This window comes from Microtus oregoni, unplaced genomic scaffold, assembly GCF_018167655.1.
Source record: "Microtus oregoni isolate MIOR12 unplaced genomic scaffold, Mior012 000102F_ref0000329, whole genome shotgun sequence".
NCBI lineage: Eukaryota > Metazoa > Chordata > Mammalia > Rodentia > Cricetidae > Microtus > Microtus oregoni.
Window position 1 is genome coordinate 622,105 of NW_024544716.1, and position 18,267 is coordinate 640,371.

The 18,267-nt window shown below is 43.1% G+C and overlaps 1 protein-coding gene across 1 annotated transcript in view; it reads left to right on the forward strand.

The window, feature by feature from the left end:
• Positions 1 to 323: 323 nt before the first annotated feature.
• LOC121443190 (uncharacterized protein C2orf78 homolog) overlaps positions 324 to 18,267 on the forward strand; it is a 38,011-nt gene continuing 20,067 nt past the window's right edge. Inside the window, exon 1 of the mRNA XM_041644863.1 lies at positions 324 to 552. Within this exon, the coding sequence (XP_041500797.1) occupies positions 324 to 552 (229 nt within the window). The remainder of the gene's footprint in view (positions 553 to 18,267) is intronic.

Sequence of the window (18,267 nt, forward strand, 5' to 3'; positions counted from 1 at the left end):
TGACAAATGACCTTAGCACATCATAGCTCAATGACCTCCATCCCAAAAAATTTAGCCTGAAAAACCAGTACAAGGGTCCTATTAACCATTGGTCAAGGTGCATTGGGCCCTGTGAAACTGGCCTATCATTGCCTCACAGGCAGCATGCACGGTGGCCATAAAAGTTGAAGACAACAGAGAAAAGCACCTTCAGACAGTGACACTCAAAATATTAGAGCATCCTAATATCATTTGCCTTCTCAGAGTTCTAGTAAAATAAATACATTCTCATTTTATAACATAATATGCCCTGGGAAGAAATTAGGTCCAAGTTTTAATGAAGGATGGGCAGGCTAAAGGACGAAAGGTCGCAGAAAATATCCGGGCAGCAAGTGTCAGCCATCAAGTACTGCCATGACCATGACGTCATCCATCGAGACCTGAAGCCCCAAAATATCCTACTAGATGCAGATGGCAATATGAAGCTGGGAGACTTTGGTCTTGCCACCAGGTGTAGAGCTGGCACTGTGCTACAAGGGCGCTGTGGGACTAAGAGTTACAGCCCCAGAACTGGTACTGAGAGAAGGCTATGATGGGAAGAAGGCAGGTGTGCAAAGTCTGGGAAGTTGTTCTATTTTATCACCACTGGGCACCACCCCTTCAGAGGAAGCACCCTGAAAGAGTCCAAGAGGAATATCATCACCAATGGGACCTATGACATCCCAGCTCACGTCTTGGGGCAACTTGAAAACCTAATTCACCAAATGCTCACAGTTGCCTCAGACAGGAGGCCCTCCATTGAAGACCTTCAGCAACATCCATGGGACATGAAATATGAAGAAAACATCTCAAGTGACACCAACCCAGATTCTAGCATTCTTGAAATCCTCTCTGGTCTTGGGTTTAATGCAAATACCAGCTTGGAATCCCTATAAAAGAGGAAATATATAAAGAACTCAAGAAACTAGATTTTAAAATGCTAATTGATCCAATTAAAAAATGGGGCACTGAAATGAACAGAGAATTCTCAACAGAAGAAGTTTAAATGGCCACAAGACATTTAAGGTCATGTTTAACCTCCTTAGGGATCAGAGAAATGCAAATCAAAACAACTTTGAGATATCATCTTACACCTGTCAGAATGGCTAAAATCAAAAACACCAATGATAGCCTTTGCTGGAGAGGTTGTGGAGGAAGGGGTACCCTCATCCATGGCTGGTGGGAATGCAAACTTGTGCAACCACTTTGGAAATCAGTGTGGCGGTTTCTCAAGAAATTCAGGATCAACCTACTCCAGGATCCAGCAATACCACTCTTGGGAATAGACCCAAGAGATGCCCTATCATACTACAAAAGCATTTGTTCAACTATGTTCATAGCAGCATTATTTGTAATAGCCAGAACCTGGAAACAACCTAGATGCCCTTCAATGAAAGAATGGATAAAGAAAGTGTGGAATATATACGCATTAGAGTACTACTCAGCAGTAAAAAACAATGACATCTTGAATTTTGCATGCAAATGGATGGAAATAGAAAACACTATCCTGAGTGAGGTAAGCCAGACCCAAAAAGATGAATATGGTATGTACTCACTCATAAGTGGATTCTAGTCATAAATAAAGGACATTGAGCCTACTATTCGTGATCCTAGAGAAGCTAAATAAGGTGAACCCAAAGAAAAACGTGTAGTTATCCTCCTGGATATTGGAAGTAGACATTATTGCCAGACAAAAGTTGGGAGATTCGGCGTGGGGGTAGGGTGGGTGTTAGGGGAGAAGGGGAGAGAGAAGTGAGGAGGGGAGGATGGGGAGAGCATGGGGGAATGGGATGGTTGGGATGGAGGAAGGGTGGATATGGGAGCAGGGAAGTATATATCTTAATTAAGGGAGCCATCTTAGGGTTGGCTAGAGACTTGACTCTAGAGGGGTTCCCAGGTATCCAAAGAGATGTCCCCAGCTTGTTCCTTGGGCAGCTGAAGAGAGGGCACCTGAACTGGCCCTATCCTATTGCCACACTGATGAATATCTTGCATATCACCATAGAATCTTCATCTGGCAATGGATGGAGATAGAGACAGAGACCCAAGGTCCAAATGAGGAGCAGAAGGAGAGAGAACATGAGCAAGGAAGTCAGGACTGTGAGGGGTGTTCCCACCCACTGAGATGATGGAGCTGATCTAATGGGCGCTCACTAAGGCCAGTTGGACTAGGACTGATGGAGCATGTGATCAAACCGGACTCTCTTAACATGGCTGACAATGAGGGCTGACTAAGAAGCCAAGGACAATGGCACTGGGTTTTGATTCTACTGCATGCACTGGCTTTGTGGGAGCCTAGTCTGTTTGGATGCTCACCTTCCTAGACCTGGATGGAGCGGGGAGGACCTTGAACTTCCCATAGGGCAGGGAATCCTGATTGCTCTTTGGACTGGAGAGGGAGCGGGAGTGGGGGAATGGGGAGGAACATGGGAGGAGTGGAGGAGGTGGAAATTTTTAATAAAAAAAAAGAAAATATGATTAAATGGTAGGGACATACCTTATCATCAAAAAGCAGATACACAAGGAACTAGAGGTTGGCTCTACCACCTCAGCCAAGCCCGCGCACCTTGGCCATATGCCTTTTCCATCTCCAATACATCCTATATCTCTCGTCTTCCCCCAAAACAAAGAACCAGCGAGCCCACCTTTAGCCTCATTCACACCCAGCCCTCACAACAGCACCTGCCTGATGTCCTGGCATTATCAGGGCAGAAGATAGTCAGAAGTGCCTCCAAGCTTCTGTGTTATCCCCAGAAGAAGAGCCCCACTTATAGCTATACCCTCCATCCAGAGCTGTGGCTGCCCCATGTGTCTGCTTGGATAACTTCATCCATATAGAGATAAAGAGAAGGAGAGACAGATTTGCAGTGATAGGAGAAACAGCCTAGAGAAATCCTCTACAAAGTTTGGGGAATCAGCGTGAGGAGTTTGATAGCCTGTAGGTGCAGAGTTGTCTGTCTGTCTGTCAGGGAAACCTGTTTTGCACCCAAGTGAGGAGCAGTGGGGGCAGCTGAGCTCCCTGGAGCAGGGTCTAGGGAGTTTTAGAGCAAAATTTAACCCTTTAGCTTCCAGGAGTCATAGTAAAGAAAGCCTTTTGGAGATTGTGGCAGAAACATCATTGGTCCTTGCTGCGTTCTCAGGGGGTCTTGTTAAATGGTTCATTAGAAGTAACAAGGAACACCAATTAGGTTTGTAGTGTTTCACTGCCTCTCTGTTAGACCCCAAGTAAAAGAGCAGCAGCCTCTTTTGTCTGCATTTGACTTTCAGTTATATCCTCAAGGTAAAGTTTTCTATGCCTGATGTATCAGTATCATCTATGGAACTGCTAATCTGAACAATTGCCCATTGCATTGTAGTTTTTTTGACCTCTAGTAAGAGAGAAAATTACATAAAGTGAACATTTTAGGAGGGTTAAGGAGGGAAATCATTCATCCTTAACAGGGCATTTATGTCCTTCAAACCAGTAGCTTTCTACTGGTGAGGACTCTCTGAAAAGTTGCCGATACTGGAAGTGTCCCTGGGATGCTTCCAGAAGAGACCTCTCTAGGGTATTCTCTGAGGGGGTTTATTCAATCCTACTCACCAGTTCAACAAGGGGGTCAGTGTCCTCGGGGTCTGAAGGACACTTGGTGAAATCTTATTTGTGAGGTTGATGCTTTAGGGTCTCCTGATCATCCCTCAAAAAAGATCTCCTGTTCCTTCAGCGATATTTCCTGATCAGTACCTCCAGGAAGCTTCATCTATGGGAACAGTTCCAAATGAGTGACACCTCTTTCTCCGGGGGTGTTTTTATGCCTACTTCTTTTGAATCCTGAGTACATAGTTCAAGGTGACAGGTAATGGGGTCCCTAAAAGTTCAGCTTCTAGAGACCCCTCTCAGGATATTTTTTAAGATTTATTTATTATACAGTGTTCTGCCTGCATGTATGCCTGCGACCAGAAGAGGGTACAAGATCTTATTATAGATGGTTGTGAGCCACCATGTGGTTGCTAGGAATTGAAATCAGGACCTCTGGAAGAGCAGCCAGTGCTCTTAACCTCTGAGCCATCTCTCCAGGAACCCCCTCAGCATTTAAAAAAAAAGGTCTCCACAATAAGTGAAAGGGAACTAGAAATCTGTTCAGGAGCCAGTAAGTGGGAGTCTTAAAGTTCTAGCCTGTAAGGCTTCCGTTCAGGGTTCAATTAAAGGTGCCAGAACTGAGGTCTTTAATGCATTTGGACTTGAGTTTTGTGCATGGGGGTAGATACGGATCTGTTTACATTCTTCTACATGTTGACATCCAGTTATGCTAGCACCATTTGTTGAAGATGCTTTCTTTTTTTCCATTGTATAATTTTAGCTTCTTTGTCAAAAATAAGAGGTGTTCATAGGTGTGTGGATTGATAGCCAGTTCTTTGATTCTATTCCATTGGTCAACCTGTCTGTTTTTAATGACAATACCAGGCTGTTTTTATTACTGTAGCTCTATAATAGAGCTTGATGTCAGGGATGGTGATGCCTACGGAAGTTCCTTTATTGTGTAGGATTGTTTTGGCTACCCTGGGTTTTTTGTTCGTTTGTTTGTTTTCCCATGTGAAGTTGATTATTGTTCTTTCAAGGACTGTGAAGAATTGTGTTGGGATTTTTATGGGTATTGCATTGAATCTATAGATTGCTTTTGGTAGGACTGCCATTTTTACTATGTTGATCCTATTTATCCAGGAGCATGAGAGATCTTTCCATTTTTCTAGTATTTTCTTCTGTTTCTTTCTTCAAAGACTTAAAGTTCTTGTCAAATAGGTCTTTCATTTCTTTGGATAGTGTTACTCAGAGATATGTTATTTGTGGCTACTGTGAAAGGTGATATTTCTCTGAATTCCCTCTCAGCTTCTTTATCATTTGTATATAGGAGGGCTACTGATGTTATTGAGTTGATTTTTTATCCTGCCACATTACTGAAGGTATTTATCAGCTGTAGAAATTCCCTGGTAGAGTTTTTGGGGTCACTTATGTATACTATCATATCATCTGCAAACAGTGCAAGTTTGACTTCTTCCTTTCCAATTGGAATCCCCTTGATCTCCTTTTGTTGTCTTACTCCTCTAGCCAGAACTTCAGGGACTATATTAAATACATATGGAGAGTGTCGACAGCCTTGTCTTGTTCCTGACTTTAGTGAAATCACTTTGAGTTTCTCTCCATTTAATTTGATGTTGGCTGTTGGCTTGCTGTGTATCGCCTTTAATATGTTTAGATATGTTCCTTGTATCCCTGCTGTCTCCATTTGCATTTCCCTAGGACCGTGATAGTGTACGCCCGGCTCTACACTTTGTCTCCAGACAACTATCTATGACCTTGGTGTTGTGGAGTGCATCTAACAGGATGCTCAGATTCTGTAAGGAAATCAAGGTGTTCAGCCGTTGTTTCCATCAGCTATGACAAGTGGATGACAATCCTACAACTTAAGCTTGGGAACAGGTCACTTCAATATCTGTAATTTTCTCTTTTTGGAGTCTGACGTCTTTGGCCACAGGATTCCTTGTGAGGACATGGCGAGCTGGCTTTGAAGAGTCAGACACTGCATTCTTCCCTCTGTCAGGCTTCTTCTGAGGATCGATGGGCTTTGTGCCCGGCCCCTTTCCCTTCCTTGATGTGTCCTGGGCTTCAGTTCCTCAGCTATTGCTCAGGGACTAGAGGAAAATGCATTTGCAGTGAGTACTCATCAGATAATAGAGAGTGGGGTCCCAGTGAGGCCTCTTCCAGCTCTGCAGGGGCTGTTGCTCTCTGGGTCCTCCTATGATGGGGACTTCTTTCTAGCTGCACTTAAGTGCATGCTGAAAGCCTGTCCCTATGACAAAATCTACAGAAGGCCTGTCACCAATCACCATCAGGGGGAAGGGTCTTGCCATCAATCTGGGAAGATACCAGTGTCCACACACCATCAGACAGGGGGAAGGACCTTGCCATCAATCTGGGAAGATACCAGTATGCAAACACCATCAAACAGGGAGAAGGCCTTGCCATCAATCTGGGAAGATACCAGTGTGCATTTATTTTGAGCTGCAGGCAGCAAAAGAATCATGGAAGGCATGCCTTCATCCCCCTCCCTGCCTCTTCTGGGCTCCTTTCAGTGTGGAAGCAGTTTGCAAAATCAGGGTGCTGCCCCAGGTGGCAAGGGCATTGCTTCTGAGAGTTTGCTGAATCTCATGCAAAGGAAAGGCACAGCTGAACATGGGGGGAACTGGGCACTACCGGTGGAGGTGGATGGCTCTACTTCTTGGGACAATAGAAGAAGACAAAAAGCATGGAGACACTTCTCTCCCCTGTGACATGTCCTCAAACAGGTGCTTACCTGAGAGCAGATGCCCTAAAGGCCAAGGGCAGGATACTGGCTCTTGGTTTCTGTAGGAAAGCAGAAGGGGTAGAATTTGTGTGGCACCGGAAGGTATATGATCTTTGCAGAGGTATTTCAGACAAGCCCAAGGTACTGGACACCCTTTCAGGGTGAGAAATATCCCCATGTTTCTTTTTCTCAGAATCTCTCTTCTGCACTGAGGCACAGATCATATTCATGTCATGCCCAAGAGCGGAGAGCACAGTGCTAAGTTGCTGTGGCCTGGGCAGATCTCACTTGGAATAGTCTGTGGACTTTGCTCATATTTAGTGAACCATAGGAGTTTCTGAGTATCTTGTAGTGGGTGACCTCTGTGGTACAACTGCCAAAAGTTGGTGCATGAGGGTTTTTAGCTGCCCAGAGGCATGACCTGGAATTTTGTATGTCCCTATTAGGATGCATTGCACTCTGTGAATGCTGTTCCCTAAGCAGGGGCGGTGTCAAGTGTTCAAAACTCAGAAAGCATCCTGCCCAAATTCTACCCATTATTTTCATCATATCCTTTTCTGAGAAAGGGTTTGGGAGCATTAAAGAGCTTAGTTCATGCCCAACTCTACCCTTAGAATTGAGACCAATGGCAATGACCTTGACATTGCTGTCTGCATCCAAGTGGGTGGTTCCAACTTTGTTTTCTGGCAGCATTTGATCGCTGTTATGATCTGTTCAGATTGTTTCTTGACCTCTTCTGCCAGCAGAAATCAGAATTCCTCCCCAGCACATTCAGTTCTTAATTAAAAACAGATGCCGTCATGATATGGAGCAAGCAGGTTGCATGCAAATGCTGTGACCTTTGGAAAACAGGCATTTCCAACAACAAAAGAAAAAAAAACATAGCACAGATACTTCTCTGTGCTTTCTAAGATAAGATTTGTGTGCCTGCTGGGTCCCTTGCGAGGCCAGAAGAGGCTAATTTTACAGGGTCAAGCCCACACAACCTTAGTAAGAAGTAACACCTACTTTCTCCTGAGGCTCTTTTTCTGAAGGGGCTGGCCTAGAAGTGAGGCAGAGCAGCTGCCTTGCTCCTCTCCTGACAGGTCCTGGGAAAATCTCAATCCAACAACTGGAAATGAAACCAACATAGGTACATATGAGTTCCTTAGGTTGCAAAAAGAACAGCTTCCTAGAGTGTAGGGACAAAACTCAAACCCAGAGCACAGACTTATATACATGCTCACGACTGTTCCCGGTGAACAAGAAACAGTTCCCACACTGCTCACCTTAACCCACAGTGACTGTCACCTCTTTTGCCCTCAATAACTTTTTCTGTTCTTGTGATAATGCTAAGGATCTCTGAAGTGATTGAAGGAGAACAGTTCCCATAGTCTCCTGTGTCATTACTTGGTCCTCAGTCCATGGAACTCTTTGAGAAGGATTAGGAGGTGTGGCCTTGTTTGAGCAGGTGTGTCACTAGGGGTGAGTTTGGCAGTCTCAAAAGCCCATGCATTTCCCAGTGATTGCCTCTCTGCCTCCTACTTGTAGGTCAAAGCATGCTCTTAGCTGTTCCTACCATCATGGACACTAATTCCATAAACTGTAAAACTAAATTAAACTCTCTCCTTTACAAGTTTCTTGCCTTCTCATGGTGTCTTATTACAGCAAGAGTAAAGAAATGAGGGCACCATAGTAGCTTCTGCCTCAATGATCAAAAAGGCCGACATTTCCTTATTCATGAGTCTAAGCCAATATGACGCTTCAGTGGCCTTTGCACTTGAGGATCTCAGATCATTTCAGGCTTTTAGGAAGGAGGCTCTCAGAGGGAGGAGCCATAAATAGTCGTACCGAGCTGGGATGTCTATGAACCACAATGGCCAGCAGGGCATGATATCCAGGTTGTCAGAGAGCTCCAGAAATGCAACTTTTTTCAGCTGAAGCCAGTGCTGGGACAGGCATCGCGATGCAACTGCCATGAGTCACCCCTTCTTGTAAGTCACTCCACACCCACACTTCTGCAAGGAGCTCCAATTGTCTGAATGAGCTGGACTCGGGTAGAATCCTTTCTTCAGTTTGCTGTTAATACCGGATCCAGGTACACTGATATTTTTCATGCATCTCCAAGGAAGGCCTCTGAACACACATTTAAGGAAGGCAGGGGGCGGGGCTGGAGAGATGGCTCAGAGGTTAAGAGCATTGCCTGCTCTTCCAAAGGTCCTGAGTTCAATTCCCAGCAACCACATGGTGGTTCACAACCATCTGTAATGAGGTCTGGTACCCTCTCCTGGCCTGCAGGCATACACAAAGACAGAATATTGTATACATAATAAATAAATAAATAAATAATCAATCAATCAATCAATAAATAGAAATAAAAAAAAGGAAGGCAGGGGGCATCAGTCCTGCCTCATGGTTTCTCCCAGTGGCCACTGCCTGACTGCGTTGTTAGCAGATGACTTCACTTAGTAAGCACTCAAATTTTGACTCTAATTTAAAATGACCCATGAGAGGCCACGGGGATCATCAGCCTAGCCCACAACAAAAGCACCTCTGGTGAGTTTTCTTCCCAGGCCCCTGGGGAACAAACCTGGACAAACTCTGTTTAGAAGAGAGGCTGTGCCCTCAGATTCCCCGTCCCAAGGCTCCTCCTACTTTTTCACTTATGCCATGTGTTCAGGTTGGTATTGGGGCCAATTCTGACAGAGTTCCACACCCAGGACTTCTTGAACCCTAATCAGAAAGGTAGGAGAGGGGAAGTTATCTGTCCCACCATCCACCTCTCCGAGGATGGCTGTCCAGGCTGTCACTAGTGTGGTTGAGCTCAGTGGCCAGCATCCCCCAATGTGTCACTTCATGTTCCTACGAGTGGACTGGCCTGGGGCAGACTCTCAGAGCACAGCTACTAGTCACCATTGGACCAATCAGGGTTGAGCACATCCTGAAGGGTAGCACAAGGCCTTGCTGCTATAACAAGATGGCCCCATGCCTTTGTCTACCCCATGGTGCTCTCACGCTGTGTGAACCTGCCGACCTGTTGAACAGCACCAGAAAGGGGCCTGAGGATTAAGAAAGAGATAAAAGACAGAAGATAGAATCAGGAGAGCTTCAGTGAATACTGCAGCAGCCCCAAGTTCATTTCTCAAAGCCCTTTTATACCCAAAGTGAAAGAGGTTCTTACCATGGTTCAAAGAACAAACAAGCATAATCACCTCCTTAATTCGCAAAACATCTAATAACCACATCTTTGGTCAGACATCCTGTTATTTGGCCTTGAGGAGCAAGAACAAACTTGAAGTCTCTGACCTTGAGTCAAGATGGAATGGAGATACTGTAGGCTCCCCCATTACTCTATCCCCACTCAATAATAGGCAATGTCTTGTTCAGGCCAGCATTTTGAGAGGTCCTGCTCCTGCACCATGACCACTAGTCCTCATTCCTGATCGTTAATGACCTGCCTTCAGTGTTCTGTTAATGCAAAAATTACAGCTCTTACCTCAAAAGGGATGAAAGACCATTCTGGAGCAAAATTTGATTTTGTTTCCCAGGAAACACAGAGTCCAGTTAACCTAGGTTCCATGTCCCCACATGGAAGCAGTTTCAGAGCAGTAACAGAACAAAGAAAGTTACAAATCATGGCTCTGAAAAAATGCAGCTTTTGGAACCCATTCACTTTGGAAGGACACTTACTCAGCCTAAATATAGTGGGGAGGCCTTACTTTGTTGACCTCCCATGGGAAACCTTACCCTCTCTGATGGGGCTGGGAGGAGGGAAGGGAGTAGGAACTGAGATTGGTATGTAAAATGAAAAAAGATAGTTTTTAAAAACAATTTAATTTTTAAAACTGCATTGGTGGAAACATTTAGAAAGCAGTTACAGAAGGCAGTGGAGTGGTGTGTAGGGATGACTCCTAAAACAGGATGAAGTGTAAAATTTGACAAAGCTACAGTAAGGGATGTTCAGGAATCTTTGGGTTTTTTTTTCTTTTTGCCTTGGAAGTTTCTCTTTATTACAAAAGGCAATGTGAGGAGCTAGTCTACAGCAACTTGATACACCATGCTTTGTTGATACCCATTCCAGAACAGAAACAGAGTAGATGGGTGGGGGCAGAGGAGAGGTGGGGGGAGATAGGAAGAGTAGAGGGGGGGAGAAATTGTGATTGGGATGTAAAATAAATAAATTTAACAAAATAAATGTTGTTGCTTGGATTATTTTAGGGATGTATCTCTTCCTCAGGATTCTTTAGCTGTAGATAAGAGACATTGTCTCCACCTCTTTTATGCAGGAAGACACAGCTTTACTGATAAGAACTTTAGATCTCAAACTTGGCCATCTTCTTGTGTTATACCCATGTCATAAGACCCTCAATGAGACCAGCAAGGACTTGGTTTCCAGTGCAAACACACAAGGGTCTTTATTGACAAGCTCAAGCCTGGTCTGCAACCCAACACTCCAACACAGCAGATGGAAAAAATATGACCCCAAACTCAGAGAAGGGTAAGTTTTTAAGGGGAACAACCACAAGCAGGGAGTTCCATGTCTTGGCATTTCAGGATTGGGTCGAGGATATGGGGCCAGGTGATTTTTAAAATCATTGGTCAGGCTATTGCCCAAAGACACAAATGCCAACAGGATATCTGACCATCCGGACCTTGTAAAGTTCATTGTCCTATCTTCTAATTGGCTGTGTCTAGGGGTCAGTGTTTAAGTTTCTCTGCCACTGCACATTTTGTTGTTTTTTTTTCTGGAACTGAATTCAACCCCTGGTTACCAGATGTCTAAAGATGGAGGCCCTTTTTCAAAATGGAGTCTATGAGGCCAAGTCGATTTTCTTAGGTCCCCACACCTCTACCCATTCTGCCTCAGATCTGATTACACTGAGTGAGGAATGGAAGCACAGAGATGGGGAAGACAAGGCAAGGATGCTGAATAGGGGCAGCTCTGTATTCACAGCAGGTCAGGCAAGTGGTTTCTAAAATGGAGTCTGCCTCACAGGTGGAGTTAGGGTACTTTAGTAGTCAGAGAACAACAGAGGCATGATTAGGCTTGGTTGTCATAAACACCACAAGTGGAGCAGGGGGAGGGAAAGAATAGGTGGTTTTGTCAGGATCATTCTGAAGTTGAGGGACCTGGTGTTTTCCCTCATATTGAGTAGGAGAGATATGAGCATCAAACAGCAAGCCCTAGAGTTAAGGGATTTGGAGGAATGGAGCTATAGGTGAGGGAGGTAGGAAGAGGCAGTGGAGGGAGAGTCTATCTATGATCAGCTCACAGTTAGATGTTTCTACCAAGAACAGCAATGAAATCCCTATGGAAATATATCCCAAATTAAAAGAATTCTCCCTCCACTGCCTCTTCCTACCTCCCTCAACTATAGCATACATCAAATCCCACACTCTAATAGTAGGAGATTTCAACACTGCTCTCTCACTAATGGACAGGTCAACCAAACAGAAGCTTAACAGAAAAATAAAAAAACTAACAGATGTAATGAACCAAAAGGACTTAACAGATATCTATAGAACATTCCACCCAAACAGAAAAGAATATACCTTCTTCTCAGCATCGCATGGAACCTTCTCAAAACTTGATCACATAATTGGTAACAAAGCAATATACAGCAAGCCAACAGCTAACATCAAATTAAATGGAGAGAAACTCAAAGCCATTCCACTAAAATCAGTAACAAGACAAGGCTGTTCACTCTCTCCATACCTCGTCAATATAGTGCTTGAAGTTATAGCAATGGCAATAAGACAACATAAGGAGATCAAGGGGATTCAAATTGGGAAGGAAGAAGTCAAACTTTTGATATTTGCAGATGATATGATAGTGTACAGAAGTGACCCCAAAAACTCTACCAAAGAACTCCTACAGCTGATAAACACCTTAAGTAATGTGGCAGTTGCCCTCCTATACACAAAGGATAAAGAATCAGAGAGGGAAATCAGAGAAGCATCACCTTTCACGATAGCCACAAATAGCATAAAGTATCTTGGGGTAACTCTAACCAAGGAAATGAAAGATCTATTTGTCCTACAGCACGTACTGGCTTTGGGGGAGCCTAGGTAGTTTGGACGCTCACCTTACTAGACCTGGATGGAGGTGGGCAGTCCTTGGACTTCCCACAGGTCAGGGAACCCTGATTGCTCTTCGAGCTGATGAGGGAGAGGGACTTGATCGGGGGAGGGGGAGGGAAATGGGAGGCGGTGGCAGGGAGGAGGCAGAAATCCTTAATAAATAAATAAATTTAAAAAAAAATGTACCACGTGCCAACACTCTAAGTCTAAAAAAAAAAAAGAAAAGAAAGATCTATTTGACAAGAACTTTAAGTCTTTGAAGAAAGAAATTGAAAAGGATAACAGAAAATGGATCTCCCATGCTCTTGGATTGAGAGGATCAACATAGTAAAAATGGCAATTCTACCAAAAGCAATCAATAGAGTCGATGCAATCCCCATCAAAATCCCAATGAAATTCTTCACAGACCTTTAGAGAACAATAATCAACTTTATATGGAAAAACAAAAAACCCAGAATAGCCAAAACAATCCTATACAATAAAAGTACTTCTGGAGGCATTATCGTACCTGACTTCAAACTCTAATACAGAGCTACAGTAATGAAAACAGCTTGGTATTGGCATAAAAACAGAGATGTTGACCAATGGAATCGAATTGAAGACCTGAATATTAACCCACAAACCTATGAACACCTGATTTTCGACAAAGGAGCTAAAAGTATACAATGGAAGAAAGAAAGCTTCTTCAACAAATGGTACTGGCATAACTGGATGTCAATCTGTAGAAGAATGAAAATAGATCCATATCTATCACCATGCACAAAACTAAGTCCAAATGGATTAAAGACCTCAATATAAATCTGATCACAATGATCCTGATAGAAGAGAAGTAGTCTGCAATGCATAGACACACGAGACCATCTCCTACATATAACCCCAGTAGTACAGACAATAAGAGCAAAAATGAATAAATGGGACCTCCTGAAACTGAGAAGCTTCTGTAAAGCAAAGGACACAGTCAATAGGGAAAAAAAGATAATCTACTGAATGGGATAAGATCTTCACAAATCCCAAACCAGACAAAAGACTGGTCTCCAAAATATATAAAGAACTCAAGAAACCAGACATTAAAATTCTAAATAACCAAATTAAAAAATGGGGTACTAAACTAAACAGAGAATTCTCAACAGAAGAAATTCAAATGGCCAAAAGTTACTTAAGGACATGTTCAACTTCCTTAGCTATCAGAGAAATGCAAATCAAAACAACTTTGAAATACCACCTTACACCTGTCAGAATGACTAAGATAAAAAAACACCGATGACAGCATATGCTGGAGAGGATGTAAAGTAAGGGGAACACTCCTCCATTGCTGGTGGGAATGCAAACTCGTGAAATCACTTTGGAAATCAGTGTGGTGGTTTCTCAGAAAATTGGGAATCAACCCACTTCAGGATGCAGCAATACCACTCTTGAGAATATACCCAAAAGATGTCCAATCATACTATAAAAGCATTTGTTCAACTATGCTTATAGCAGCATTGTTTGTAATAGCCAGAACCTGGAAACAACCTAGATGCCCAACAATGGAAGAATGGATAAAGAAAATGTGGCACATATACATATTAGAGTGCTACTCAGTGGTAAAAAAACAATGATATCTTGATTTTGCATGCAAATGGATGGAACTCGAAAACACTATACTGGGTGAGATAACACAGACACAAAAAGATGAATATGGTATTTATTCACTCATTCATGGATTCTAGCCATAAAGAAAGGACATTGAGCCTATAGTTCATGATCCTAGATAAGCTAAGTAATAAGGGGAACCCAAAGAAAACCATATAGAGAGAGATCTACCTGGAAACTGAAAGCAGACAAGATCGCCTAGCAAAAGTTGGGAACATGGGGACAAAGGAGAGAGAGAAGGGGAGAGAGGGAGGGAAAGGGGAGAAAAGGAGGTTTGGAGATAGCTTAGTGGAATGGGATGGTTGAGATGGAGGAAGGATGGATATGGGAGTAGGGAAGGAGATATCTTAATTGACGGAGCCACTTTGGGGTTGGCAAGAGGTTTGGCTCTGGAGGGTTTCCCAGGAGTCCATAGGGATGACCCCAGCTAGGACACTGGGCGGTGGAAGAGATGGTGCCTGAACTGGCCTTGTCCTATAGTCAGACTGATGATTATCTTGAATATCACCATAGAACCTTCATCTGGCGATAGATGGAGACAGACAGAAACCCACATTGGAGCACTGGACTGAGGTCCCAAGGTCCAGTTGAAGAGCAGAAGGGGGGAGAATATGAGCAAGGAAGTTAGGACCATGAGGGGTTCACAAACTGAGGCAGTGTGCCTGAGCTAATGGGAGCTCACCAACTCCAGCTAGACTGGGAATGAACAAGCATGGGCTCAAACTGGTCCCTCTAAATGTGGTTGACAGTTGGGGCAGACCGAGGGACCAATAACAATGCCACTGGGATTTGTCTCTACTGCATGTATTGGCTTTTGGGGATCCTACTCTCTTTGGATGCATACTTTGCTCAGCCTGGATGTAGTGAGGAAGGCCTTGGACTTCCCACAGAATAGGGTGCCTTGCCCTCTCTTAGGACTGGAGGCGGTGAGGAGGAGAGTAGGGGGGTTGGGAGGGAAGCGAGAGGAGGGGAAGAAGTGGGAATTTCTTCTAAAGAAAATTTAGAATTAGATTGGTATATTTTTAAAGTAATAAAAAATATAATAAACACTGAAAAAAACAAAATTAACAAAACCAGAATTGAAAAGGACAATACAACAGACACTGAGGAAATGCAGAGAATCATTAGGTAATACTACAAAAATCTATACTCCACAAAATTGGAAAATGTAAAAGAAATTGACAATTTTCTGGATAGGTATCACATACCAAAATTAAATCAGGACCAGGTGAACAATAGACCTATAACCTACAAAGAAATAGAAGCTTTCATCAAAAGCCTCCCAACCAAAAGAAGCCCAGGAACAGTGCAGAATTCTACCAGAACTTCAGAGAAGAGCTAATACTTATACTCTTCAAAGTGTTCCACAAAATAGAAACAGAAGGAACACTGCTAAACACTTTTGATGAGGCTACAGTGTAGTATTAGGAGCGGCGGGGCTGCGTCCTCAGCACCCCAGCCACCTGCTAGCTTACGCCTCGAAATAATTACACGGACACTGTTTTCTTTTAAACACTGCTTGGCCCATCAACTCTAGCCCTTACAGGCTAATTCTCATATCCCGATCAACCCATCTCTAATAATCTGTGTAGCATCAGTCTTACTGGGAAAGATTCTAGCCTACGTCCATCCTGGGTCTGAGCTTCATGCTTTTGCCTGGGAGAGGGGAGCATGGCCTCTGCTCCAGAGAGCAGAGCTGTCGAGTCTGAGCTCACTTCCTCTTCCTCCCAGCATTCTGTTCTGTTTACTCCACCCACCTATGTTCTAACCAATAAAATGGGCAAAGGCAGTTTCTTTATTTTTTAACCAATGACCTTCCTCCATCACTATAGTTACCCTAATACCAAAACCACACAAAGACTCAACCAAGAAAGAGAATTACAGACCAATCTCATGCATGAATATAGATGCAAAAACACTCAATAAAATGCTGACAAACTGAATCCAAGAATATATCAAAAAAAAATCTTTCACCAAGATCAAGTTGGCCTTATCCCAGAGATGCAGGGATGGTTCAGCATATGAAAATCTATAAATGTAATCCACTATACAAATGAATTGAAAGAAAAAAACCATATGATCATCTCATCAGCTGCTTTAAAAGGATCCAACAAAATCTAATAGCCCTTCATGATAAAGGTCTTGGAGAGATCAGGGATACAAGGAATATACCTAAACATAATAAAGTCAATATATAGCAATCCAACAACCAACATCATATTAAATGGAGAGAAACCCAAAGCAATCCCACTAAAATCAGGAACAAGATGAGGCTGTCAACTCTCTCAATATCTATCCAACAAAGTTCTTGAAGTTCTGGCTAGAGCAATAAGACAAAAGGGGATCAAGGGGATTCAAACTGAAAAGCAAGAAGTCAAATTTTTGTTATTTGCAGATGATATGATAATATACATAACTGATACCAAAGACTCTACTAGGGAACTTCTACAGATGATAAATACCTTCAAAAATGTGACAGAAAACAAGAACAACTCAAAGAATCAGTAGCCCTGCTATATACAAATAATAAAGAATCTGAGGCAATCAGAGAAGTATCAACCTTCACAACAGCCACAAATAACACAAAATATCTTTGGGTAACACTAGTCAAAGAAATGAAAGACCTGTTCAACAAGAAACATATCTAAACATAATAAATGCAAAAAACAGCAAGTCAACAGCCAACATTGAAATAAACAGAAAGAAATTCTAAGTGATTGCACTAAAAACAGGAATAAGACAAGGCTGTCCACTCTCTCCATATCTATTCATAAGTGATCCCAAGAATTCTACCAGGGAACACCAACAGCTGAAAAACATTTTCAGTAATGTGGCATAATACAAGATCAACTCAAAAAAAAATCAGTAGCCCTCCTGATAGATACAAATGATAAAAAAAGCTGAGAAAGAAATCAGAGAAATATCGCCATTCACAATAACAACAAATAACATAAATTATCTCAGGGTAACACTAACCAAAGAAGTGAAAGACCTGTTCTACAAGAAGTTAAAGTCTTTGAAGAAAGAAACTGAAAGAGATATCAGAAAATGGAAAGATCTCTCACACTCTTGGATAGGTAGGATCAACATAGTAAAAACGGCAGTCCTACCAAAATCAATCTACAGATTCAATGCAATCTCCATCAAAATCCCAACGCAATTCTTCACAGACCTCGAAAGAACAATACTCAACTTCATATGGAAAAAAAAAACAGGATAGCAAAAGCAATGTTGTATAATAAATGAACTTCCAGGGGCATCACTATCCCTGACATCAAGCTCTATTATAGAGCTATGGCAATGAAAACAGCTTGATATTGGCATGAAAACAGAGAGGTAGACCAATGGAATTGAAATGAAGACCTGGGTATTAATCCACACACCTAGGAATTCCTGTTTTTTGACAAAGAAGCTAAAATTATGCAATGGAAAAGAGAAAGCATCTTCAACAAGTTATGGTGCTGGCATAACTTGATGTCAACATATAGAAGAATGAAAATAGATCCAAATCTATCTCCATTCACAAAACTCAAGTCCAAATTGATTAAACACCTCAATATAAATCTGACCACACTGAACCTGATAGAAGAGAAAGTTAAAAGTAACCTTCAAGGGAGCCACTTTAGGGTGGGCAAGCGACTTGACCCTAGAGGGGCTCCCTAGTGCCCAAGATGAGGTTCCCAGTTAGTTCCTTGGGCAGCTGAGGATTGGGAACCTGAAATGACCCTATCCTAGAGCAATACTGACGAATATCTTGCATATCATCATAGAATCTTCATCTGGTGATGGATAGAGATCGAGACAGTGACCCACACAGGAGCACTGGACTGAGCTCCCAAGGTCCCAAGGAGGAGCAGAAGGAGGGAGAACATGAGCAAAGAATTCGGGACCACGAGGCGTGCATCCACCCACTGAGACAGAGGAGCTGATCTACGGGGAGCTCACCAAGGCCAGCTGGACTGTGACCGAAAAAGCATGGGATAAAACCGGACTCTCTGAACATGGCGAACAATGAGGGCTGATGAGACACCAAGGACAATGGCAGGGGGTTTTGATCCTACTTAATGTGCTGGCTTTGTGGGAGCCTAGCCAGTTTGGATGTTCACCTTCCTAGATATGGACGGAGAGGACCTAGGACTTACCACAGGGCAGGGAACCCGGACTGCTCTGTGGACTGGAGAGGGAGGGGGAGAAAAGCGGGGGGAGGGGGAAAAGGGTGGGAGGAGGGGGAGAA